Here is a 24,051-nt window from a genome sequence, read left to right as displayed (position 1 = left end):
AGCACGCTCGCGTCTGAGTTACTGGTAAGCCCCGCCCACAGCAGCGGAGCCAACCAGAAGGCTCAGGGCCGTCCCAGCCTCCCGTGCGACCGGAGAAAATCGCTCTGGGCCTTCAGCGGAAGCGGAGCCGATCGAGTCCCTTCGACGCGCTCGAGCTCGATTGATTGGTCTGCCTCCCACTGCGCGGTAACGGTCGCGGAGGCGGGGCCCGAGGCTGCTGAGCCGGCAGGGCTGGGCTCGCTGCTGGTGGGAGGCGGCGGCTGAGGAAGGTGAGGGTCGCTTGGGCTTCACAGAGGCGTTGGGTAGAGCGCCAGTCCCCGAAAATGACCTAGGCCCTGCAAGTGGTCAAGCTGATCCCTGGGGGCCCCCAGAGAGGAGCAGCCTGGGACGGGTTCGCGCCAATTAAAAATCCCAGTGTTAGGACTGGGGACCTGATAAACCTGGTTCGAGCCCTGACTCCCCGCCCTTTGTGTTCTTTGGCATCTTAAGTAACGTCTTAGCGCCTCAGTTTCTTCATTTATAGAATACAGCTGATAATTCTTTCCTTGCAAGAAGATTAAATGGGGCAGTAAGTGTAAAGCTTAGAATTGTCCAGTGCAGACTGGATTCTGGATAAGTTGTAGATAATTACTCCATCCGCAAGAGTCGGCCAGAGCTGACCCCGCTCCACTTGTCTGTGTCAACGAGTCTGAGAAGATTGCTTGGCTAGTGAGGACTCAGAGCAAAACTGTAGTGGTATGTGCGAAGGGGTTGGTGGTATCCCTTTCTCTTGTTTATTAGGCTCATTCCAGATTCGAGGGCCTTTGATTTGATACAGTCTAATTTGATTCTATTAAGAAAATCACTGAGGTGGAGATGTCAGAAGGCTAAGAGACTCATAACATAGAGACCAATCAGAAAGGGGTTTCTACTACCACTTTATTTTCTTGATAATATTAAACACCGTGCAGGTATTACCCATATTGACTTCAGTCCTTTGCATGAGTTTTTCACTTTCAGTATGCGGAGTAGACCCGGGCCTCCCCCGCCCCACCTTGGGGAAGAAGTCCGACTAGGGGTTTTGCCTTAGTTTCTGCCCCACCTTGGGGGAGAGGTATATTCTGGCCCCTTTATGTAACCTCTGCTGGGGCAGAATGATTTGGTCGAGATGATATCCAGTCCTAACTCCATGTCTTTGTGGTAGATTCAATTCTTTTTAGGACCATTAAACAGCATGTTGGTATATTTTTAGAATAGAGCTTTTGCCTTTAATAGACAGTAGAGACTTTGAAAACATTGCATGTTCCATTTACTGCAAGAATGTGAAATACATGCTTTTGAAAAAGCTAGTTACAGATTTTAATGTAACTCACTTGAGAAAGAACAGTTTCTTGCCATGGTTTGTTATTTCCAGCGTTCTCCCCAAAAGTGAAAAATAATTACATTTTAATGTATAGTGCATGTTACAGGGGCTTCATACCCGGACAGTGCTGGAAGATATAGCTGTTTTGCTTCATTGCATTTGGCTTTCTATGCCAAGTACAAATTCCTAACTTGCAGCCCCTGTTCTCACAGTCTTTAAGGGTGTTATGACACTGCTAAAAGCTATAGCTTCTGCCTTGGCTAGCCTTTGGTTTCACCTTCTTGAGACTCAAAGTTCCAGCTGTTTCCTGTCACAGCCTGAATGGGGAAAGTCTGCTACAAATTATTGGCACTTTAATTTCATAGTGCGGACCTCTAAAAGGAGGGCTTGGTTACAGGTGGAATTGAGACAGTTTTCTTCTGCCTTTGCCTTTTGTGTTCAGTGGTATTTGTCTCTCTGAGAATGCTCCTTTTTAGTATCCTTGCAAATGAGAATATTCTACCTTTGGAGCTAGAAGTCAGAATTGATGATAGACAATGATAGATTTGGACCCCCAGCAGAGAGAGGAAGGTTAAGAAGGGAGAAAAAATAGGGACTCCAATGTTGAGCATTGGGAGTCCATTAATTACTTCAGTTTTTCCAGCTTCATTTCAGTGGTTACTGGTACCACAGATGCCTGCTCTGGGAATAACACAAGACCATTCTTACTGTGAGGTTAAACATTTTAAGATTTTCTGTGTTTATTTTTTTGAAACCTAGATGAAGATCCAGTTTCAGACGTGAGATTCACTGGGTGATCATTTCATTGAGATCAACTTGGATGACAGGTAAAAAGTGCAAGAGGAATGTGCTATGACTAAGCTGTGTCTGATGTGGCAAATGACTCTCTGGATGTTGGAAGGTTATGGAAAGGCTCTATTATTTATTGACGACTAGGTACATTATATTTCCTTTTGACCTTCTGGTAATCCTATCATGTAGTTATTTTAAATTCAGTTAAGGAAACTGAAACCCAGAGAGACTAAGTAACTGTTTAAGATATCACAGATAGCTGGTCAGCAACTCTAATCACCTTCTGTCTTGCTGTGTGCCAGGCACTATTCTATTTCCTTTCTATAAGCATACCTCATTTTATTGTGCTTCACTTTACCGTGCTTTGTAGATACTGCATTCTCTACAAGTTGAAGGTAAGACCCTTCATAGACAAAACGATTACAACTTCCTGAAGGCTCAGATGATGGTTAGCATTTATTTTTTTAGCAATAAAATTTTTTTAAAACTAAAGTATGTGCATTGTTTTTTAGACATGATGCTATTGCACATTTAATAGACTACAGTTTAGTATAAACATTTATATGCTCTAGGAACCAAAAATTTGTGACTCACTTTATTGCAATGATCTGGAACCAAACCCACAATAACTCTGAGGTATGCTTGTATATTACAACAACCCTGTGAGCTAAATGCTTTTATTATCCTTATTTTATGATAAGGAAATCGAGGCACAGAGATAGTATTTTTCTGACTGTGTGGCAGAATTCACAGTTCTAACCCAGACAAGCTGGCTACAGAGCTATACCAGCTTTTTTTTGGTTAGTATTTCCTTTACTTTTGTTTTTATTGTTATTTAACAACATCTTCATTGTAAAATGAATCTTTATTTTGAAATCAAACAGAAAAGAACACACATACCAAATGTATACCCCCCAGGTCAGGGTATAGAACCGTGCTAGCATGCCAGAGCTGCTCCATTGCCCCACCCAATCACAGTTAATTCTGTACTCCCATTAGTGGCCATTCTTCTGAAGTAATAATTGCTTCGTTGTGTTTAAAAAAGTTTTTTCACAAATGCATAATCCTAGACATTATGATGTAGTTTTGCCTATTAAAAACAAAAACAAACAAAAATCTCAATCCGTATATTCTCTCTCTGTTCCTTTATCTGGGTCATTTGACCTGTATATTCTATAGCCTGGATTTTGCTGATTGTATAATCATGTACAGTTTAATATGTTCCTCTGTCTTGAGTCATTTCTGCACATTGGTGGCTGGATTCCAGACTGGATCAGACTAAGATTCTCTAGGCGATGGTGTGCAAGACCATAGGAGGGGCATAATTTGTCATTGTTTTCTTCTTCCTGAATCTCATACCTGTTAAACAGTAACTTGCCATTTCCCCAAGGCCCTGGCAACCACCATTCTACTTTGTTTCTATGATTTTGATTACTCTGAGCACATCATATAAGTGGAATCATACAACATTTATCTTATTGTGACTGGCCAATGTCCTCAAAGTTCACCCCTGTTGTAGCATATGTCAACTTACTTCCTCTTCAAGGCTGATGACATTCCATTGTGTGGCTAATATTTTGCTTATCCATTTTTTGCTTATCCACATTTTGCTTATCCATTCGTCTGTCAGTAGACACTTGATTTGCTAATACAGTTTTGCTATTGTGTATAAAACTGCTGTGAACATGGATGTACAAATATTTCTTGGAGACCCTGCTTTCAATTCTTTGAGTATATACCCAGAAATAGAAATAGAATTGCTGGATCATGTGGTAATTCCACATTTAATTTTTGAAGAATCACTATGCTGCTTTTTACAGAGGCTATACCATTTTGCATTCCCACTGGCAGTGCACAAGCGTTCCCATTTCTCTACATCTGTGCCAACACTTGTTACTTTTGTTGTTGTTGTTGTTGTTGTTTTTGGTAGCTGCCATCCAAATGGATGTGAAGTGGTATCTCATTGTAGTTTTGATTTGAATTTACCTAATTCATGAATTTATTTGCCATTTTTTGTATTTTCTTTAGAGAAATGTCTATTCAGGTTCTTTGCCCCTTTTTTAATCGGATTGTTTTTTTGTTGCTGTGGAGTTTTAGGAGTTCTCTATATATTCTGGATATTAATCTCATATCAAATATATGATTTGCAAGTATTTTCTTTTATTCTGTGGGTTGCCTTTTACTCTGTGGATAGTATCTTTTGGTGCACAAAGTTTTTAATTTTCCTGAAATTCAATTTATTTTTTTCTTTTATTGCCTTTGTGTTTGGTGTCATAGCCAAGAAATCAGCACCAAATCCAGTGTCATAATGCTTTTACCCTATGTTTTCTTCTAAGAGTTTTGTAGTTTTGGCTTTTATATTTAGGTCTTTGATTCATTTTGAGTTAATTTTTGTATATGGTGTTGGGTAAGGGTCTAACGTCATTCTTTTGCATATGGATATCCAGTTTTCTCAGCACTACTTATTGAAGAGACTGTCCTTTTCCCATTGAATGATTTTGGCACTCTCGTTGAATATCATTTGACAATATATGCAGGGAATTATTTCTGGGCTGTCTGTTCAACTCCATTGGTCTTCATGTCTGTCTTTATGCCAGTTTCAACTTTTTTGATTTCTATAGCTTTGCAGTGAGTTTTGAAATCAGAAAGTGTGAGTCCTCCAGCTTTATTCTTCTTTTTCAAGATTGTCTTGGCTATCTAGGGTCCCTTGAGATTCAATATGTATTTTAGGATGGCTTTTTATTTCTGCAAAAAATGTCACTGGGGTCTTGGTAGGGATAGCATTGAATCTATAGATTGGTTTGGGTAGTACTGACATAATATTAAGTCTTCCAATCCAGGAACATAGGATGTATAATGATTTATTAATGTCTTTTTAATTTCTTTGAACATATTTTGTACAGTAATCTCCCTTTATCCATAGTTTCGCTTTCCACAGTTTTAGTTACCCATGCTCAACTGTGGTTCGAAAATATTAAATGGAGAATTCTATAAACAAACAATTGATAAGTTTTAAATTGCTCTCTATTCGAGCATGATTAAATCTTATTTTGTCCTGCTCTGTCCCCTCTGGGATGTGACTCATCCCTTTGACCAGTTTATCCATACTTTATATGCTACTTGCTTGTTTGTCACCTAGTAACCATCTTGGTTATCAGATCGATTGTCCCAGTTTAACAGTATTTGTATTCAGATAACCCTTATTATAGCCTAACTGTCTCAATACCTATGTCATTCACTTCATGTCATTTCATCATGTAGGTATTATATCATTTCACATTATCACAAGAGGAAGGGTGAGTATAGTAATTTAAGGAATAAGATAATTTAAGTGAGACCACATTCACATAACTTTTATTATAGTATATTGTTTTTTTCCTCCCTTTCTTTTTTTTATGTTTTAATTAAATCTATTGGGATGACATTGGTTAATAAAATTATATAGGTTTCAAGTGTACAGTTCTAGAATACATCATCTGTAGTTTGCATTGTGTTCACCACCCAAAGTCAAATCTCCTTCTGTCATCATGTATTAGATCCCCTTTACCCTTTTTTACCTTCTTTCTCCCCCCTTCCCTCTGCTGAACATTATACTGTTCGTGTCTATGAGTTTTTGTTTGTCTTAATAATTTATTGCTTTCAGTTTTATATCCCACGTATGAGTGAAATCATATGGTTCTTTTTCTGTCTGTCTTATTTCAATTAGCATGATATTCTTAAGATCCATCCATGTTGTCACGAATGGCATTATTTTATCTTTTCTTGTGACATTCCAGTATATATGTGTACCATATCTTCTTTATCCAATCATCTATTGATGGACACTTTGGTTGTTTTCATTTCTTGGCCACCGTGAATAGTGCTGCAAATGAACATAGGGATACATCTATCTTTACAAATAAATGTTTTCAAATTTTTCGAGTAGATACCCAGAAGATGGCTTGCTGGGTCATATGTAATTCTATTTTTAATTTTTTGAGGACCCTCTATACTGTTTTCCATAGCGGCTATTCCAATTTACATTCCCATCAGCGATGTATGAGGGTTCCTCTTCTCCCCACAACCTCTCCAACACTTGTTATTTACTTACTGCTTGTCTTGTTGATAATAGTCATTCTTACAGGTGTAAGGTATCTCATTTTGGTTTTGATTTGCATTTCCCTAATAGTGAAGTTGAGCATTTTTTCATATATCTGTTGGCCATTTGTATGTCTTCTTGGGAGAAGTGTCTGTTTAGACTCTCTGCCCATTTTTAATTGGATTGTCTTTTGTTGTTGAGTTGAGTTCTTTATATATTTTGAATATTAGCCCCTTATCAGAGATGTTGTTTGCAAAAATCTCTTTCCATTTGGTTGGTTGCTTCTTTGTTTTGTCGATGGTTTCTTTTGATGTGCAGAAACTTTTTAGTTTGATATAGTCCCATTTATTTATTTTTGATTTTACTTCCCTTGCCTTTAAGGTCAAATTTATAAAATCCTCTCTAACACCAAGGTCCATAAGTTTAGTACCTATGTTTTCTTCTATGCATTTTATTGTTTCGGGTCTTATATTTAGGTCTTTGATCCATTTGGAGTTAATTTTTTTGTGTATATGGTAACAAATAGCAGTCTAGTTTCATTCTTTTGCATATGGCTTTCTAATTTTACAGTATATTGTTAAAATTGTCCTATATTATTATTGTTCTTAATCTCTTTGCCTAATTTATAAATTAAAGTTACCGTAGGTATGTATGTGTAGGAAAAAACAGTATATGTAGGGTTCAGTACTATCCGCAGATTCAGGCGTTCATGGGGAGCGGGGTCTTGGAACATAGCCCCAGCAGATAAGCAGAGGGGGTGGGAGGGTACTGTAGTCTTCATTGTAGAAATCTTTCACCTCCTTGGTTAAGTTTATTTCTATACATTTTATTTTTTGAGCCTATCGTAAATGGAATTTTCTTAATTTCCTTTTTGGATTGTTTATTGTTAATGTATAGAAATGCAATTGATGTTAGTATGTTGTCTTTGTATCCTGCTACTTCGATGAATTTATTAGTTCCAACAGGTAGGTAGGTAGTGTGTGTGTGTGTGTGTGTGTGTGTGTGTGTGTGTGTGTAATTAGGATTTTTTACATATAAGATCATACCATCTGCAAATAGATAGTTTTACTTCTTCCTTCCCAATTTGGGTGCCTTTTATTTCTCTTTCTTGCTTAATTGGTTTGATTAGAAAATTAGAACAGAAGCGGCAAATATGAACATCCTTGCCTTATTCTGGATGTTAGAGGAAGAGCTTTCAGTCTTTCACCATTGAGTATGGTGTTCACTGTGGGTTATTCACATATAGCTTTTATTATGTTGAGGTAGTTTTCTTCTATTCCTAGTTCGTTGAGTGTTTTTATTAAGAAAGATTGTTGGATTTTGTCTAATGATTTTTCCACATCAGTTGAGATGATTTTTTCTTTATTTCATTAATTTAGTGTATTACATTGATCATTTTTCATATGTTGAACTATTCTTACATTCCAGGAATAACTCCTGTTTGGTCATGGTGTATAATCCTTTCATTATGCTGCTGAATTTGGTTTACTAGTGTTTTATTGAGGATTCTTGCATCAATGTTCAGCAGGGAATATTGGTCATTAGTTTTCTTTTTTTTTTTTTTATTGTCTTTGTCTGACTTTCATATTAGGGTAATGCTGGCCTCCAAAAATGAGTTAGGAATTTTTCCTTCTCTTCAATTTTTGGAAAATTTTGAGAATGATTGGTGTTAGTTTTTCTTTAAACATTTGTCAGAATTCCTCAGTGAAGCCACCAGGTCCAAGGTTTTTCTTTGTTGGGAGAGTTTTGATAACTGATTCAGTCTCCTTACTAGGTATAGGTCTAGTCAGATTTCTTATTTCTTTGTAATTTAGTCTTGGTAGGCTTTGTATTTCTAGAAATGTGTTCATTTCATCTTAGTTATCTAATTTGTTGGCATACAGTTGTTTATAGTACTCTCTTTTATTTTTCATCTGTATAATTGGTAGTAATGTCCCCTCTTTCATTTCTGGTTTTAGTCTTCTACCTTTTTTTCCTATCTAAAACCTAGCTAAAGGTTTGTCAGTTTTGTTGATCTTTTTTCAAATAACTTTTTATTTCATTGATTTTTCTCTGTTGCTTTTTTAGTCTTTATTCTTATCTCTGCTCTAATTTTTATTATTTCCTTTTTTTTTTTTTTAACTAGCTTTGGGTTTAGTTTTTTTTCTTTTTCCAATTCTATAAGTTTTAAAATTAGGTGATTAATTTGAGATCTTTATTTTATTTTATTTTATTTTTAAATGTAAACAGTTATAACTAAATTTTCCTCATCCAATAAGTTTTGGTATATTGTGTTTTCATTTTTATTAATCTCTAAATATTTTCTAATTTCCCTTGTGATTTCTTCTTTGATTCATTGGTCGTTTAAAGGTATATTGTTTTAATTTCCATAAATTTATTAGTTTTTCAGTTTTACTTTTGTTATTGATATCTACCTTTATATTACCGTGGTCAGAGAATATACTTTGTGTGATATCTTTTTAAATCTATCATGACTTAATTTTTGGCCTAACATGTTGTTTATCATGGAAAATGTCTTTTGTGCACTTCAGAAGACTATTCTGTTGTTGGGTAGAGTGTTCTTTGTATATATATCTGTTAGATCTGGTTGGTTTATTGTGTTTTTCCAGTCTTTTGTTTTATTATTTATCTTCAGTCTCCTTGTTCTATCCATTATTGAGAGTGGTTATTAGAGTCTCCAACTATTACTGTAGAGCTTCCTTCCTTAAATTCTGTCAATTTTTGCTTTATATGTTTTGATGGTCTGTTAAGTGCATAAATGTTTATAACCGTTAAATCTTATTGCTGTATTGAACATTTTACTAATATGTAATGTACTTATTTTGTCTCTTATAACCTTTTTTGATTTAAAGTCTATTTTGTTATGTTATATGTTAACATATATTAACATATGTTAATATAGCCACCTTTGTTCTCGTTTGGTTATTTCCATGAATTTCTTTTACTGTCCTTTTACTTTTAACCTCTTCATGTCTTTCAATCTAAAGTGATTCTATTTTAGACAGCATATTGTTGGATCATATTTTTAAATTCACTCTGCCAATCTATTGAAAATTTAATCCATTTTCATTTAAAGTAATTACTGATAAATAGGGACTTCTTTCTGTCATTTTGCTATTTTTCATATCCTCTTTTTGTTCCTCATTTCCTGTATCACTGTCTTCTTTTGTGTTTCTTTGATTTTTTGGTAGTAAAATGTTTAAATTCCTTTCTCATTTCTTTTTGTATATATTCCATCATTATTTTCTTTGTGGTTATCACAGGGATTACATTTAACATCCTAAAGTTAAAATATTGTAATTTAATTTATAACAACTTAACCTAAATAACATTAAAATTCTCCTTTATAGCTCCATCCCCCCTTTCAGTCGTTGATGTCATGCAGGGTCACACAATTATATTTTTATACATGTGTATCCCAAAACATAAACTAATAATTCTTTTAAGTGCATTATTAGCCTCTTAAATTTTGTAGAGAATGAGATGTGATATTACAAACCAAAGTTACAATAATATTCGCTTTTGCGAATATTAAAATATCTATCTGCCTCTTAAATTATGTAGCAAACAAAAAGTGGAGTTACAAACTCATAATAATACTAGCTTTTATAATTGCCCATGTTATTTACCATGCCATTTACCTTTACTGAGATACTTAATTTTTCATAATGGCTTTGAATTACTGTTCGTTGTCCCTTTATTTCAACCTGCAGGATTCCCTTTAGCATTTTTTGTAGATCTAATGGTAATGAACTCCCTCAGCTTTTGTTTATCTGGGAATGTCTTAATTTCTTCCTCACTTCTGGACAGTTTTGCCAGATATAGGATTCTTGATTGACAGTTTCTTTTAGCACTTTGAATATATTTTCCCATTACATTCTGACATGCAAAGTTTCTGATGAGGAATCTGCTGGTGATCTTATTGAGTATGCCTTGTATGTGATGTGTTGCTTCTCGCTTGCTGCTTTCAAGATTCTCTTTGTCTTTCAAAAGTTTGATTATAAGTTTCTTGGTGTATGTCTCTGAGTTGTTCTTACTTGGAGTTCTGTGAGCTTCTTGAATATGTGTATTTGTGTCTTTCAAAAGATTTAGGAAGTTTTTAGCCATTATTTTAAAAAATATTCCTTCTGCCTCCCTCTTTTCCTCTTCTGGGACTACCAGTTTGTATGTTGGCCTCCTTAATGGTGTCCCACAGGTATTTAGGCACTGTTCACTTTTCTTCAATTTTTTTTCTTTCCTTCCTTAGACTTAATAATTTCCATTGTCCTACCTTCAAATTTACTGATTCTTTTGTCTGCTCAAATTTGCCTTTGAGCCTCTATTGAATTTTTTATTTCAGTTATTGTATTTTTTAACTCCAGAATTTCTTTTTGATTTCTTTTTAGGTTTTCCATCTCTTTATTAATGTTTCAGTTTTGTTCATATATTGTTTTCTTGACTTTCTTCACATCTTCCTTTAGTTCTTTGAGCATCTTTAAGATGATTGGTTTAAAGTCTTTGTTTAATAGATCTGCCATCAGGTCTTTTTTGTTTTTCAAGGACAGTTTCTGTTTTTTGTTTTTTGTTTCTTTAAATGTCCATACTTTCCTGATTCTTTGTATGCCTCGTTTTTTGTTTTTTTTTTTTTTTTGAAAACTGGACATTTGAATCTAATAATGCGGTAACTCTGGAAGTCATATTTTCCTTCACCAAGGTTTTCTGGGTTTCATTTTTGTTTATTTATTACTTTTTTAAATTGTTGTAGGCTGTCTCTGCCCTGACGGTCAGCCTGAGGTGTAAACTTAAGGTATTCTCAGGTCTTTTTCAGTGCGAACATTTCCCTGGGCATGTGCAGTAACTTTTTATTCTTCGTGTATGCATTTGCTTTTAAATGTCCTAGTCTTTAATGTCTGGCTCTCAAAAGGAGGAAAAGGGAAAAGTGAAGGGGAAAAAGAAAAGAATGACAGTCCTTTAAATCCCCTGGAAGTCACTTTAGCTGGAGTGGTAGGGGCTTATAGCAGTAAGGGTAGGTGCGGTAACTACCCCTGCTTTTTTGCTCCTCCAAGATCAAAAACATTAATCAGAGATCAGATCACAGAATCCTGATATTTGGAGGAAGGTTTTGGTTGTTTGTTTGTTTGTCGTGGCCCACAGACTTCCCTCTCCTGTTGCTTTTGTGTACTGTTCGAAAATATGGTAGTTTGTTTTCTGAGAATTCCTGGCTCTGTTCCCCATCTCATTTTGATCTTAACCTACCTTTCCTTTGTCTCTGCCTTGCTCAATTTTTATTCCATTTCCAGAAGTTTCTTTTTATTATGGGTCCTGTCATGGACCCCTAGCATGTCAATTTTAAGTGTTAAAGGTCTCCAACATTTTTAGTCCTTCTTATGGCAAGAGAGAGCAAAATCCCTTCCAGTTTTACCTGCTGTTTTCATGTTAGTGTAAAAGTGAATATTATCAAATATCAATGATTTGGGAATCCTCTTGTTCTCATAACTGTTAGATATTGTGTATTGCTTTTTTTGTCTTCCTGCACAGATGCTGATACCCGGAAGTTCTTCTGGCTGTTAGTGATTTGTCCCTACACCCTTATGTTTTGATATAAATATTGTTCTTTGGTTTTGTCATTGTTACCTAGTTGCTTCTCTTTTTATGTAGAGATTGAGAGATTAAACTGTGCTGTTCCCAAGCTATCAATCCTTTCTTTATTCTTTTACTTTTACTATTCTGTATGTTTATATTTTATGGACTTTTAATGGTTTAGATGTCTTTTTTCCTTCAACCACATATAGTTGGTTGTTTTTTTTTTTAATTCAGCTCGACAGTCTTTTTTAACTGGAACATTTAATCCATTTACATTTAATATAATGACAGATGTGGGTTTAAGTCTACTGTATTATCATGTTTTTGTCTTTGTTCTCTGTTTATTTTTCTCTCCTTTGGGATTCATTTTTATTCATCATGGTTTCTTTCTCCGCTTTATGAGTTAAGAAATTACACATTTGTGTTCTGTTCTTTAGCTGTTATCCTGGAAATTCTCAAGCATCCTTAACTTACAAAAGCCTGGTGTTAATAGATCCTTAACCCTTCTCCTGGATTATAGATAAAATCAGAACACTTTGTTTTTCTATTTACCTTACTCCCAGCTAATATATTTTTGTTATTGTGCATAAACTTCATTCTTACTGCTAAGAAGTTAGCTGACATTCCAATTGTCATTCCTTTGAAGATAATCATTTTTTCTATAACTGCTTGAAAATTTTTTCTATGTCTTTGTTTTTCTGTACTTTAATATGATAGGTGTGATTCCCCACTCCCACCCCCCCCCCCTTTATCCAAATGCACTATTACATTGGGCTTCTAGACTTTGGATTTATGTGTTTCATTGGCTCTCAAAACTTCTTAGTTGTATCTTCAAATGCTGCTTCTGCTCCATTCTTTCCTATATTTTTTGGATGCCAAGTGCATCTCTTCTGTGTTTTCCTGAATGCAGCATAGAGAACTAAAAAGGTGGGTAGTCTCTTCTAACTTCCTTTCTAATTCATTTACTTTCCTCTTCTGCTCTAAGCCTATGATTTAAGATCTTAATTTAAATTATTGTAATTTTTTGTTCTATTTTTTTTTATAGTTCTCTGTCAGAAGTTTCAAGTTTTTATTTTTATTTCTTCGAACATTGTAACAGTTATTTTACAATCTGTGCCAAATAATTACAACATCAGAAGTCTTTCTTTGTTGATTAGTTTCTTTTGACTATTGCTTTTGTTCTCTTTATGTTTTGTTTCCTATATGAGTTGGTTATCTTTGACTATTTTCTGGATATTGTACTTTAAACAGTTTTTGTGGGCATAATTTGAGGCCTTTTTCCCAAGGTATCATTTGCTTCTGCCAGGTCCTTGGAACACTATTAACTTGGACCTTCTTGAGATACTGGAATGACATAGAGAAGGGAAAGCCAGGTTTCAGTTCATAGGAGAGGTGGTTTACTTCTGATTCACCCTTACACTGAGAGTTATAGTTATAGCCCAGGTAACAATTTTAAATGGGTGGTGGCTTTTCTCTTTAGCACTCATTCTCATAGTTTTTTCTTTAGAGTTGGCAAATGCCTTTAGGGAAAAAGTGGATTCTTCTCTATTTTGGGGGGGAGGTGGGGAGGAGGCTAGTAATTCCTCATTATCTTGTTAGTTCTTTAATGCTTATAAGAAAATTTTTTTAACATTTTATTTGGCTTTCTTTATCATTGTCATTAGAGGCAGAATTGCCTACTATACCCTTACCAAAAAGTAGGCTACTTATCTCATGGAATTTATTATTACCTAGACATATTTATGTAAAACAACTTGTACTAGATAGTTAGCTGAGTAATTTGTAGAAAAGTCTAAGATAATTTATGACGATGTGATTAGGTAAGATCCATTTCATTCAGCATATTTATATATGACAACAGTTACCAATTATCTATAAGTTTCTACGTGTCAGGCACTTATACTAAATATTTTCTACATGTTGCTGATTTAACCTATGAGGTGTGGTGTTATTACTGTGTTCTCTCTTTTACAAATGAAGAAATCAAGGCTCAAAGATGTTAATGAATTGGTCCATGTCAATCAGTTTAATAAGCGGTTAAGCTGGTAGTCACTTAGGCCACCTGACTCCAAACTCTAAATTTCTATACTTTATTCTTTACAGTGCTACAAGAGCATATAACAAGAGGACCTGATCTAGTCATGGGATCAGGGGAGATTTCCCTGAAGAAAGAAATTCGAGCTGAGATCTGAAGGTCAAGTATGAGTTAACTAAGTGAAGAAGAGGTTAAGAGTGCTTAGGCCTTGAACTGGGAGGGAGATGACACTTTGAAGATTTGAAAGAAGTCCTGTATGGCTGTTAGGAAGATTGCCAGAATATGTGGCTTCACGTTCTTTTGAGGGATTCTCTTACATTGATATCTACCCTCCCTCTCCCATTTGTCTGATCTATATGGTATATTCTTTTCACTTTAAAACTCTGGCTGACTCCTCATGATGATGCAGTAGGAAGAAAACAGCACCAGTGGCTCTGAAGTATTCTTGCCAAAAAATACTAAACCTGAATTTAATAAAGCCTCTAGATGTAACTAGTTTACAAGAAATATAGGGGATGGAGAAATATGTTAAATGACGACAATACAATAAGCCAAATCTGAAATATGGGTAATTCTGCAAGACAGATGGCCTGTTTCTTCAACAAATAAATGACATGTTAAAAAAGGAGGGAGTAGGAGTGGGAGTGTTACAGATTAAAAGGAACTTAAGAATGCTATATGTAGACCTTTAAAAAGATCACAGATATTTGGGGGAAATTGAATATGGACTAGATAGTAACTGACAGTAAGGAATTGTTATTTTTATTGAGTATGCTAATGCTATTGAGTTTATGTTTAAAAAATATATTAGTGCTATATAAGAAATATAAGTGGGTGAGGAAGAAATGATACAAGAATGGAAGAATGTTTGTTATCATTGGATCTGGATTGATAAATGCATGAGTTCATTATACTCTCTCTCCTTTTGTGTATTTTTGAAAATTTCTCTAATTACAAGTTAAAAAAAAAACTAGCTGAAAGGTGGTAGCAGCCGAAGTTGGCTGACATTTTCAAAAAGGATCTTTATTTAAAATGAGGGCAAGAGGGACGAACATATTGAGTTGTTGAAAGAGAGCAGAGTTTAAAGGGTGAGAAGACTCTATGATGTGAAGCAGCAAAAATGGCAGAATTTAAGAATTTATAACATGTTAATAGGATTAGCTGAAAATTAATTTTTGGTGACTAGTAAATTGTTAGTTGGATTTCTCTATCTCTACAGAAGGGCAGAAGAGTGCTTTGGAAGACATGATGAACTGGCAGCAAAGAGGCCTGTTTCTAATCAATCCTAGGAAGATCATTTCACCTCTCTGGGCCTCAGATGGTTATAGTACCTGATGTATTGGTACAGCTCTCCCTGCACTCTTGCCTGTCAGCTATTAAACAGAGATTTTAGATTAAACAATTTCCAAGGTCCTCTCAACTTCTAAAATTCCATGATGGTAATGAATGTGTGTCTCTGGAAAGAAGAATTATACCTATATATCAAACAAGGAAATTTTTTTCTGAGAATGATAGAGTCTTAGATAACAAGAGCAGATAATGGTAGGATAGACTGCATATAAACTTTTGTGTGTACCAGTCAAGCAGAATTCTTTATTGCTAGCCTCTGATCTACTTAGAAATAAAGGCTACCTAAGAGAGTGACACGTCATTCACCCCTGGAGTTATTCCAGTGAATTGTTAGACTGGCCTGCCTGTAACTTTGGGTCAGACACAATTCTCTGGGTTTTTTGGAAGCAGCTTCCAAAAGGTAACACTTTAGTTATTAGCCTCACATGCTTTTCACATTATCCAGTTAAATAGTTGTGTGTGTGTGTGTGTGTGTGTAAAACCCCATAATGTTTTATTTGTGGAAGAGAACATTATAAGATATGTTCATTCTGATCATTTTTTAAATCATTCTTTAAATCAGCCTAAGAAGTTACAAAAGTTTTGACACAAGAATGACTTAAATTGCCCAGGAGTAGTGGGCTCTTTAAAATATAATTTTAACACCTATTGTACTTTTTTCTGTTTTAATTTAGGCAACTCAAAATTTTTTATTGCCAATCTCTACTTTGTTTCTACAAACGAAACTATTATCTCCAGCAGCACCTAAAGCCCAGGAGTCGAATAAATCATCAGACTCATGACTGAAAAACAGGTAAACTTGAAATATTTGAAACCAGTGCTTTGCAAAGAATGTACCAAATACTACATCTACAAATGTGAAAAATCTTACTTTAAAAGGATTTTTTAATTTAGTAAAACAATTCAAGGAAATGCTTGATTAAAGACTGTTATGTGATTTAATTATTCTAAGACTTCACAATACTATCAGTCTCCAAAAAGAGGCTTTAATATGCAGCATTTTCTACTTATTTAACACAAGTCTGATGAACATTTCATTAGATTAGTATTCTACAGCACATACTTTGAAAAATGCCATTCTCAGCTCTTTTCAGAATTTGCAAACAGTTTATATTGTTCTTTCTCTTAAAAGAAGTTTCAGGCAACAACATGTATAATTTGATCGTTGAAAATTTGTGACATTATTTACAAAGCATTTTTTAGTAGACATCCACTGAGATACCCACATAGAGCTTTTGGCTCCTAAAACAGATATCAGCAATAATTTTCGTTCTGCATCATTTATTTTTGTGACCAGAAGACCTAAAGCATAAATTAGAGAAAAGGCCGTGGGAGGGAGGAGAAATGTAGAAAAGATAAAGAAGGAGAAGAAAGTCAAAGGAAAAGATGTATTTGGTGTTGTTCTGAGTCATAATATTATCAAAGAGTCAGGATATTTTGTTCCTTTTTTGTCTTGATAGTTTCTGTAATGTCAGGGGCATTTGGATGTGGAGAGTAATACTTTTTTGGTGCTTTGTCTAAATTATTAATCTTTAAGCTATTACAATATTTAAATACTATACCAATAATAAAAATGTATTTGTTGTGTAAATTATATTTTTCATGCACTTAAACACTGAAAATTCACTCAAATTATTCTTTCACGAATATACCTTAATATCTTAAAAAGCAAATAAAGCACCTCACACAGTGATTTCAAAATTGATCATTTAGCATTAAAAGCCTATTATAAAACTATTAATATCATGGATTTAAATGTGTGATTTAAAAAAAAAATCATCTCTATTTCTATTCCTATCCATATTTTATGTTATTTCTTTTTTCTTCCCATTGTTATGTATTTATTCACTTAATCTAGAGAGTTAGAGTTGCTCTCTGATGTTTATGGTATGCATATTTAGAATCAAGGATATAAGGCTTGAGTGTCTCTGAGTGATTCTACTAGAATCAGTTACGTAGATGGACAGACTCCTTTTTATAGTTAGACCATATCCATTATATAAGGAACTAAATTATTGTTTCTGACCAGTTAGGTATGTTTTAGTATTTGTTGTTGTTTTTTTTCGGTGACTAAGTCATGTTAAAATGACACTTGTTTCTAAGTGACTCACTTTTTCTTTACTATTCAGGTAATATAACCTAGTTTGCAGCTGTTTTCTTTTGAATGGGGTCTGGTCTTGTTTAGTTAAGTCAAAAACCTAAGGTCTGGTTCACTGCAATTACTAAGTATTTTTTTTTAATTGTTTTAATTTTATATGTGCATAAATTCATATTAAAAAACTTTTAGAGAAAAAATCTTGTTCTGAAAACAAAGGAAATTATATACCAGAGGGTATTTCTTTATATCATAAGTTGATCCTTTTCTCTCTCCTTTGTAATCATAGCGGGAAGAAGCAGAATGGGAGAACATAAATATGCTGTTGATGACACATGGCTTAAGACCTTTATCGCTAGTAAAAAGAACAGATCTAAAAGGTAATCAGATCCTGTTCTTGCCCCTTATGATAAAAAGCTTTTTCCTTTAAAAATGTTTTTATCTTAAATAATCTACCTTAGTTTTATTTTTACTATTTGTATTACATTTTTAAAAATGTAGATTTCATCATTTTTGATAAACAGTCATCACAAAAGATGAGACATAATTTGAAAACATTGGTAGAAGAAACAGAATGTCAACAGAAGATGATCCAGGAGCTCATAGAAACTAATCAACAGCTTAAGTAAGAAAATCTCTCTTGAATTTTTTGTATCCAGGTCGTATGCATTCTAAAAATAACTGCCTTGAAAAGAACCTTGAAATTTAATTGTCCATTTTGATTAAATATTAAGTTTAAAAACTTTTTAATAGATAAATCTTTTGGTAATAGCTTAATTTAGATATGTACTATATTTCTTCTGTTTTATGTTACAAGAGAAATTTTAAGAATGCAAATAAATTTTAGAAATTCATTATATTGTTAAATGAGTAAGTTCATTGATGCGATTTATTCTTATTACTAAAGAAGGAATTGTGTGTTTATTAGAAATGAACTTCAGCTAGAAAAATGCCGAGCAGTAGATCAGGAACAACGAGCTAATGATTTGGAACAAATTATGGAGAGTGTGAAAGCCAAAATTGGTGAATTAGAGGATGAATCCCTAAATAGGGTTTGCCAGCAGCAGAATAAAATGAAAGATCTTCAAAAAGAACATAAAGCTTTACAGGTACTGAGTTACATATTTTCTTACCTGATAGTACTAAAACAGCTCATCAAGGTCATAGGTAACTTCCATGTTCCTTAATTCACTGGTCTTTCCCTTTTTTGACCTATCATTATCCCATGTTGAGAGTGTTTCCTTGGTTTTTAGAATATCCTCTCTTTTCATTTTCATTTTCATGTATATTCTAACTTCCTTGGTGATGCTCAGTCTAATTCACAGCATCTAATTTAAACCTACAGCCCAGACCTTTTCCCTTAATTCCAGACTCATATCCCTTTGCCTACTTAATATCTCTACTGTATGTCTCATAGGCATCTAGAATTTTCCATGTCTAAAACTATGAGTGCCTGCATTTCCTCTGAACTTTCTTCTGTTAGTCTCTACTCTGGTCCAAGTCACCTTCATTTCTCTTCTGCTTTTCTCTTGGTCTCCCCGCTTCTACCTGTGCTTTTTTCAATGTGCTCTCAACATAGTAGCTCAAAACTCTCCCATGTATTTCCTTTTTCTTTAATTTTATGGAGGTTCTTGGGTTCTTTTACTATTATGAAACCTTGAATGCATGCAATTATAAACTATATTTTCTCTATTTTCTTCCTATTTTACTTGTTACATTTTTGTATTTATGACATTAATGTTTCTGGAGCTAGCCCCCATTTAAAAACAGCTTCAATACTGAAGTTCTTAAACAAAGCAGCTTGATAGAAACTGTGAAATAGTTTTGTGTACAATATTGTTAGAACGGTGTGTCCTAGATGTACATACTATAATTATGTTTTTTGAAAACTTTCTTATAGGCAAAATGTCAGCATTATAAGAGAAAACGAATGGAGCAACAAGAGACTATTGCTTCTTTGCAAAAGGATATCTATAGATTAACAATGGAGGAGGAAGAGCGCATTATCACTCAAAACAGAGTATTTGCTTCTCTCTGCAAAAGAGTTCCTCATACCGTCTTGGATAGACAGTAACGTTTGCTTCATAAATTGATATGTAGATAGAGTCATCATTTTTTTTTAAACTGATTATATCTTGAGAATGGTTTTGTATGTCTCATAAACTGGAGGAGTCTGCCTTCTGTCTTCTCTGCATTTTTCCTTTTCCCCTGTCATTAACTTGAAGAACCTGGCCAGTTGTCCTAAAGAAGTATATCCTATCTCCTACATTTCCTCTAAACTAGAAGTTAGAGCTAAATTCAGATTCAAGTATTTTTGGCAAAATACTTCATAGGTGGTAATGTACACTTCATATTGTAACACAGCAAGAGGCACAGAATATCTAGTTGACTTACTCTTAGGGATGCTAAGATTCAGGGGCTTAAACAGTAACTGATTTTTCCACTGTAAAATTCCCTATCTTTTCATCTGACAGTTTGATGATTTTGCAAAATGGCGACTTTTCAATTTTGCTACACACACACACACACACACACACACACACACACACACCCCCCATCTACATTTATTCATTCATTTATTTATTTATTTATTTATTTATTTATTTATTTGGATGGAATTCTTCCTTCGAAAAGAACCTTTCCTATCAACTAGGGGAGATTTGGTTGCCTTGTATGGTTTGTTTCAGGGAAGGTAGAATCAATGCCCAGTTCTTCATTTTAAACACTTTTTAGAGTAAGAGTTTGGTGCCCTAATGATCTCCAGTGAAAAGCAATAAAGTTTTTTGTTTGTAGCTGTATCTCTTTTTTTTCAAATGTTGTTATTTATGGGATTTTTAATGATCAGTTTATGCTGTCTTTGGCTGGTTGGGAACTTTTCATGTTGGTATAATATCCTTTTGACCCAACTCCATTAATCTTTGTTAGAGTTATTGTTTTTAGAGAGAGCACATCCTATACATTTTTTTCTAGAGCTCTTTTGAGGAATGGAATCAGATATTTATTAAAACTAACACTTAATGTTTTAAATTAACTAAATTAAAATTAGACATTTCTCAAAAGAGCTCTGGTTCCTTTTAGGAATGGTTTTCAGAGATCATAGTTTGGGGTTGCTTATCATTATTATGTTGTCATTGATTTTAGGACTTTTTAGTGGAGAGTACTAGGAACTATATATTCCTGGGGAAAAAAAAAAATTTTTTTCTAGCTGATGTTAACATTATAGGATTTTAATTTAAACTCTGATTTTATATTTATAACTCTTTTATACTGAAAATCTGTATTCCTAAGAATAATTTCATAATTAATTGCTTTATTCTATAATATATAAAAATAGATTCCAAAGAGTAATTGTTAGAATTACTTCTAACAATATGCCTACTGAATGAAATTTAATTTTTTTTTGCAATTTGATGTTATATACATTTCACTATGGATACAATCAAAATATAGTATTCTAAAATTATCTTGAAATATTTTTTCTCTGTGTTTATATCACCAAATTAATATACAGTTAGATTTATTTGTTTCAATTTGTTTTCAATTTTTAGAGATTGCTTTTTAAATTTTTGATTTTGAACATGTTAGACATTTATACAATTCCAAAGTCAAAACTATAATTAATTATATTCAGAGAAGTGTTTTCATTCCTGTCCTCATAAACCCTATTTCTTACTTCCCCCTTAGGTAATTTTAAATGTTTAGTGGATATTAAATTCATATTTTCCCTTTTTGTATAAAGGTAGCACCTTGTTTGTTTGTTTTTCCAGTTAACAGTATAAACATTTTAACTAGTCTTATGTGTTTATATAATAGGACTTGGGATCTTTACTAATTAGGTAGTTCTGTTTTACTGTAAAAATAAATGAGGTGACATACAAATTAAAATCAAGTTAAAACTATAGATTGTTTGAATAACTATTTGAGAAACAGTACACACATATATACATATATAATTTTCATCCTTTTGAGGGATGAACACAGACAAAAATAAAAATAAAATAACAGATAGAGTTGGAGATAGGCATGAATACAAAGGAGAGAAAAGAAGTTGGGGAGCAGTAAGGAAGAAGAAAAAGACAATTACAGTGGGAGAAAGGATATTAAGAGAGTGGAGGAAGAGGAATGAAAACACACACAAAACAGCCGATTTGAGTGAGAGAGAGGTCAAGAGAAAGAAGCATTGAGAGAATTTACCATTTACCAGATGAATTCAAGCTAATTCAGATATGAATGTGTCTGATGGCTAGAGACTCTACACTATTTGATTTTTAATAAAGCAAAATTTCAGTTAGAGATGCAGAATTTTTAAAATTGTAAATTAACCTTATTAGAAATAAGTGAGTTGTAGCCACTATAGTAGCTATTGTCAAAAGTTCCAAAGTCATTAGGCAAGACAATATAGGACATACACAGATGAGTAAGCTACATTTCCTGCATTTATGGACCTGATAGTCTAGTTGGTAGATATAGGTAAAATATGCAGATCATGATATGTGGTGTAATGATGGGTCAAATAGGATACTAAGTGGGTGTGGCAGGAAAGAATAGTTTTCATTGAGGAGGATAGAGATGACCAGGAAGGCTTCATGAAAGAGGTAATTTATAAACTAGACTATTAGGAACTATAGAATTTTAATAGAGGTGAGGGAAAGAGTATTTTAGAAAAGCAGGAAAATGGAATGTATTTGAGAATGGTAAATAGTCCAAGAGGACTATGCATAAGATGATGGTAAGTAAGTGTCTTAGACAATATGGAAAGAAAGGTGTGCTGGAACTTTGAGAAGCTTAAACTCTAGGCTGAAGAGTTTGGGATCCACTTTCTGCGTAGCAGGATTTCTGAACAAAGAAATTAAGCCCAGAGACAGAAAGACAAGTTAGTAATCAGTTGTAATAGTCTAGGTGGTAGATAATGAAGGTGAGAAGAGAAAGAAGAGAGATTGCAGAGATGGACAGCAATTGTCCAGACTGACTGGCTGTAGTTGAAAGAAGGAGAGGAGTCAAAGATAGCTAGATTTCAAGCTAGATTTGGGGAGTGGGAAGGGAAGATGATGAGTTCATCTGTGGACATGTGCTTAGATACCTTCTGTCAGCCATATACAAGTGTCACGCCTGCAGTTAGAAGGACCAAACTCCAGAACACTTCCAAATTTCACATAGAGAAGGAAGAGGCAAAAGAGAAGTTATGTTTTGGTGTCAGGATAACCAAGGAATGAGATTTTCAAGGAAAGGGTAGTAAGAAGTGTTACATACTGCCTCATCGGTTTATGTGTTTGCCTTCCCCCTCATCTTATTTGCTCAGAATCCCCAGTTTGACAGATAATAAATGCTCCCCAAAAGTTTATTGAAGGTAGCAGATAACAATAACTCAGAATGAGTGGAGTTTGCTATGAGGGAAAAGATAGAAATGGAATGGTAGCATAAGGGGGAAGTATAGGGAGTGAGAGGGCTTGTGAAGGATATAAAGGAGATTAAAGCATATTTGCAGGATAATATGAAAGCTGGTATGTGTCGGAATGGGGAAAGGTTGAAGAGAAATGATATTCCAGAAAGTTATGATATTAAAAGCACAATTAATCAAATTAGTTTTGAAGGAGGGGGCAGGTGAGTAAGTTTCCCAAGATTGGAGGAAAATAGTACAAATTCTTGCTTTACAAAGAATAACATGTAAAAGTATAGTGTTAATATTATTTTTCTTTGAGGATTTTTTAAATTACAGAAGCAGTGTATGCTCATAAAAATCCAAACAACAGTGTTTTAAGTAAAATGCCGTAGCCCTGCATTCCCACATCCTAGAGGTAACCACTGTTAATACTTGGTTTGTGTTCTTCCTAGTGTTTCACAACAGGAGTGATGTTGGTTTTTTGTGTGGTATGGTTTTTATTGTGTAGGGCTGTCATGTTATTGATGAAATTTAGCATCCCGCCCCCTCCCCAACTAGTCATTGTGACACCCAACACTGTCCTCTAGGTTATAGTATTATCCCCCAGTTAAGAACCTGTAGAGTTTTCCTGATACATATGCAAATTCACATGTGATTATTTCTTTAGAAAAATAGTACTACACATTTGGATATGCAACATTAATTTTTCTCTTACTCCTTATTAGGATATACAAATTTACATTATTTCTTCTAAGGCTTCATCATTTTCTACAGTATAGTTGTGTCACTATTAACTTTCCTTGTTGGATAATTGTTTTTGGGTTTTCACTTTTCTAAATAGTGGTACAATGAATAACTTTGTTCATCTTGAGTTATAATCTTGGGCAAGTATTTCTGTGGGAGAGATTGCTAGAGGCAGAACTGTTGGGATAAGGGGAATATACATTTAATATGTTGAGATACAATGTTTGGTTATTTTAAAAACTATACTCTGAAATTAATATAAAATACATGATTTAGTATAATACTTCTGGCAAAGTCACTTAAATTTTTTATAAACTTGCTAGATTATCTGTATGTTTATCAATATAACTTGAAATTATACAGAGAATAGTAAATGCTACAATACCACATTTTTAAAAATAATTCAGTTTATTTTCTGTTTTTTGTTTTGTTTTTTTTAGGTTGCTTTGCCTAATTGATTACTATGAATGTAAAATTAGAAAATTTCTTAAACAAAGGTATGACTAATCCTGTATTACAATTTTTAAAGTTACTATCCAGTCGTGAATCACATCAAAAGTTTTTATAGCCTTTTGGAACTTTAAATGTGTTTTGGAAATCTACGTAATACGTAATTATGAATTTCATTTTTATAAAGATCCTTAAGACTACTTATGTTAAAATGTCTTGTTGT

General features: G+C 33.9%; 1 protein-coding gene across 1 annotated transcript; it reads left to right on the top strand.

Moving 5' to 3' along the window:
• The first annotated feature begins 91 nt into the window (after positions 1–91).
• Positions 92–19,429, top strand: CEP70 (centrosomal protein 70). The gene is made up of 8 exons (XM_023525909.1): positions 92–269; positions 2,102–2,169; positions 13,878–13,968; positions 15,834–15,952; positions 17,544–17,634; positions 17,756–17,879; positions 18,183–18,363; positions 19,155–19,429. The coding sequence occupies exons 4-8, from the start codon at positions 15,938–15,940 to the stop codon at positions 19,326–19,328; spliced, it is 585 nt and encodes a 194-aa protein (XP_023381677.1). The 5' UTR covers positions 92–269; positions 2,102–2,169; positions 13,878–13,968; positions 15,834–15,937; the 3' UTR covers positions 19,329–19,429.
• The last annotated feature ends 4,622 nt before the right edge of the window (positions 19,430–24,051 follow it).

This window comes from Pteropus vampyrus, unplaced genomic scaffold, assembly GCF_000151845.1.
Source record: "Pteropus vampyrus isolate Shadow unplaced genomic scaffold, Pvam_2.0 Scaffold643, whole genome shotgun sequence".
In the NCBI taxonomy this organism is placed as follows: Eukaryota; Metazoa; Chordata; class Mammalia; order Chiroptera; family Pteropodidae; genus Pteropus; species Pteropus vampyrus.
Note: the sequence above shows the minus strand (reverse complement) of the source record. Positions and strands in the feature narration are given on the sequence as shown.

Coding starts and splice junctions, on each gene's coding strand:
- CEP70 (XM_023525909.1), top strand. Junction 17,635..17,755: donor AAAAAGAACAGATCTAAAAG/GTAATCAGATCC, acceptor TTAAAAATGTAG/ATTTCATCATTTTTGATAAA. Junction 17,880..18,182: donor GAAACTAATCAACAGCTTAA/GTAAGAAAATCT, acceptor TGTGTTTATTAG/AAATGAACTTCAGCTAGAAA.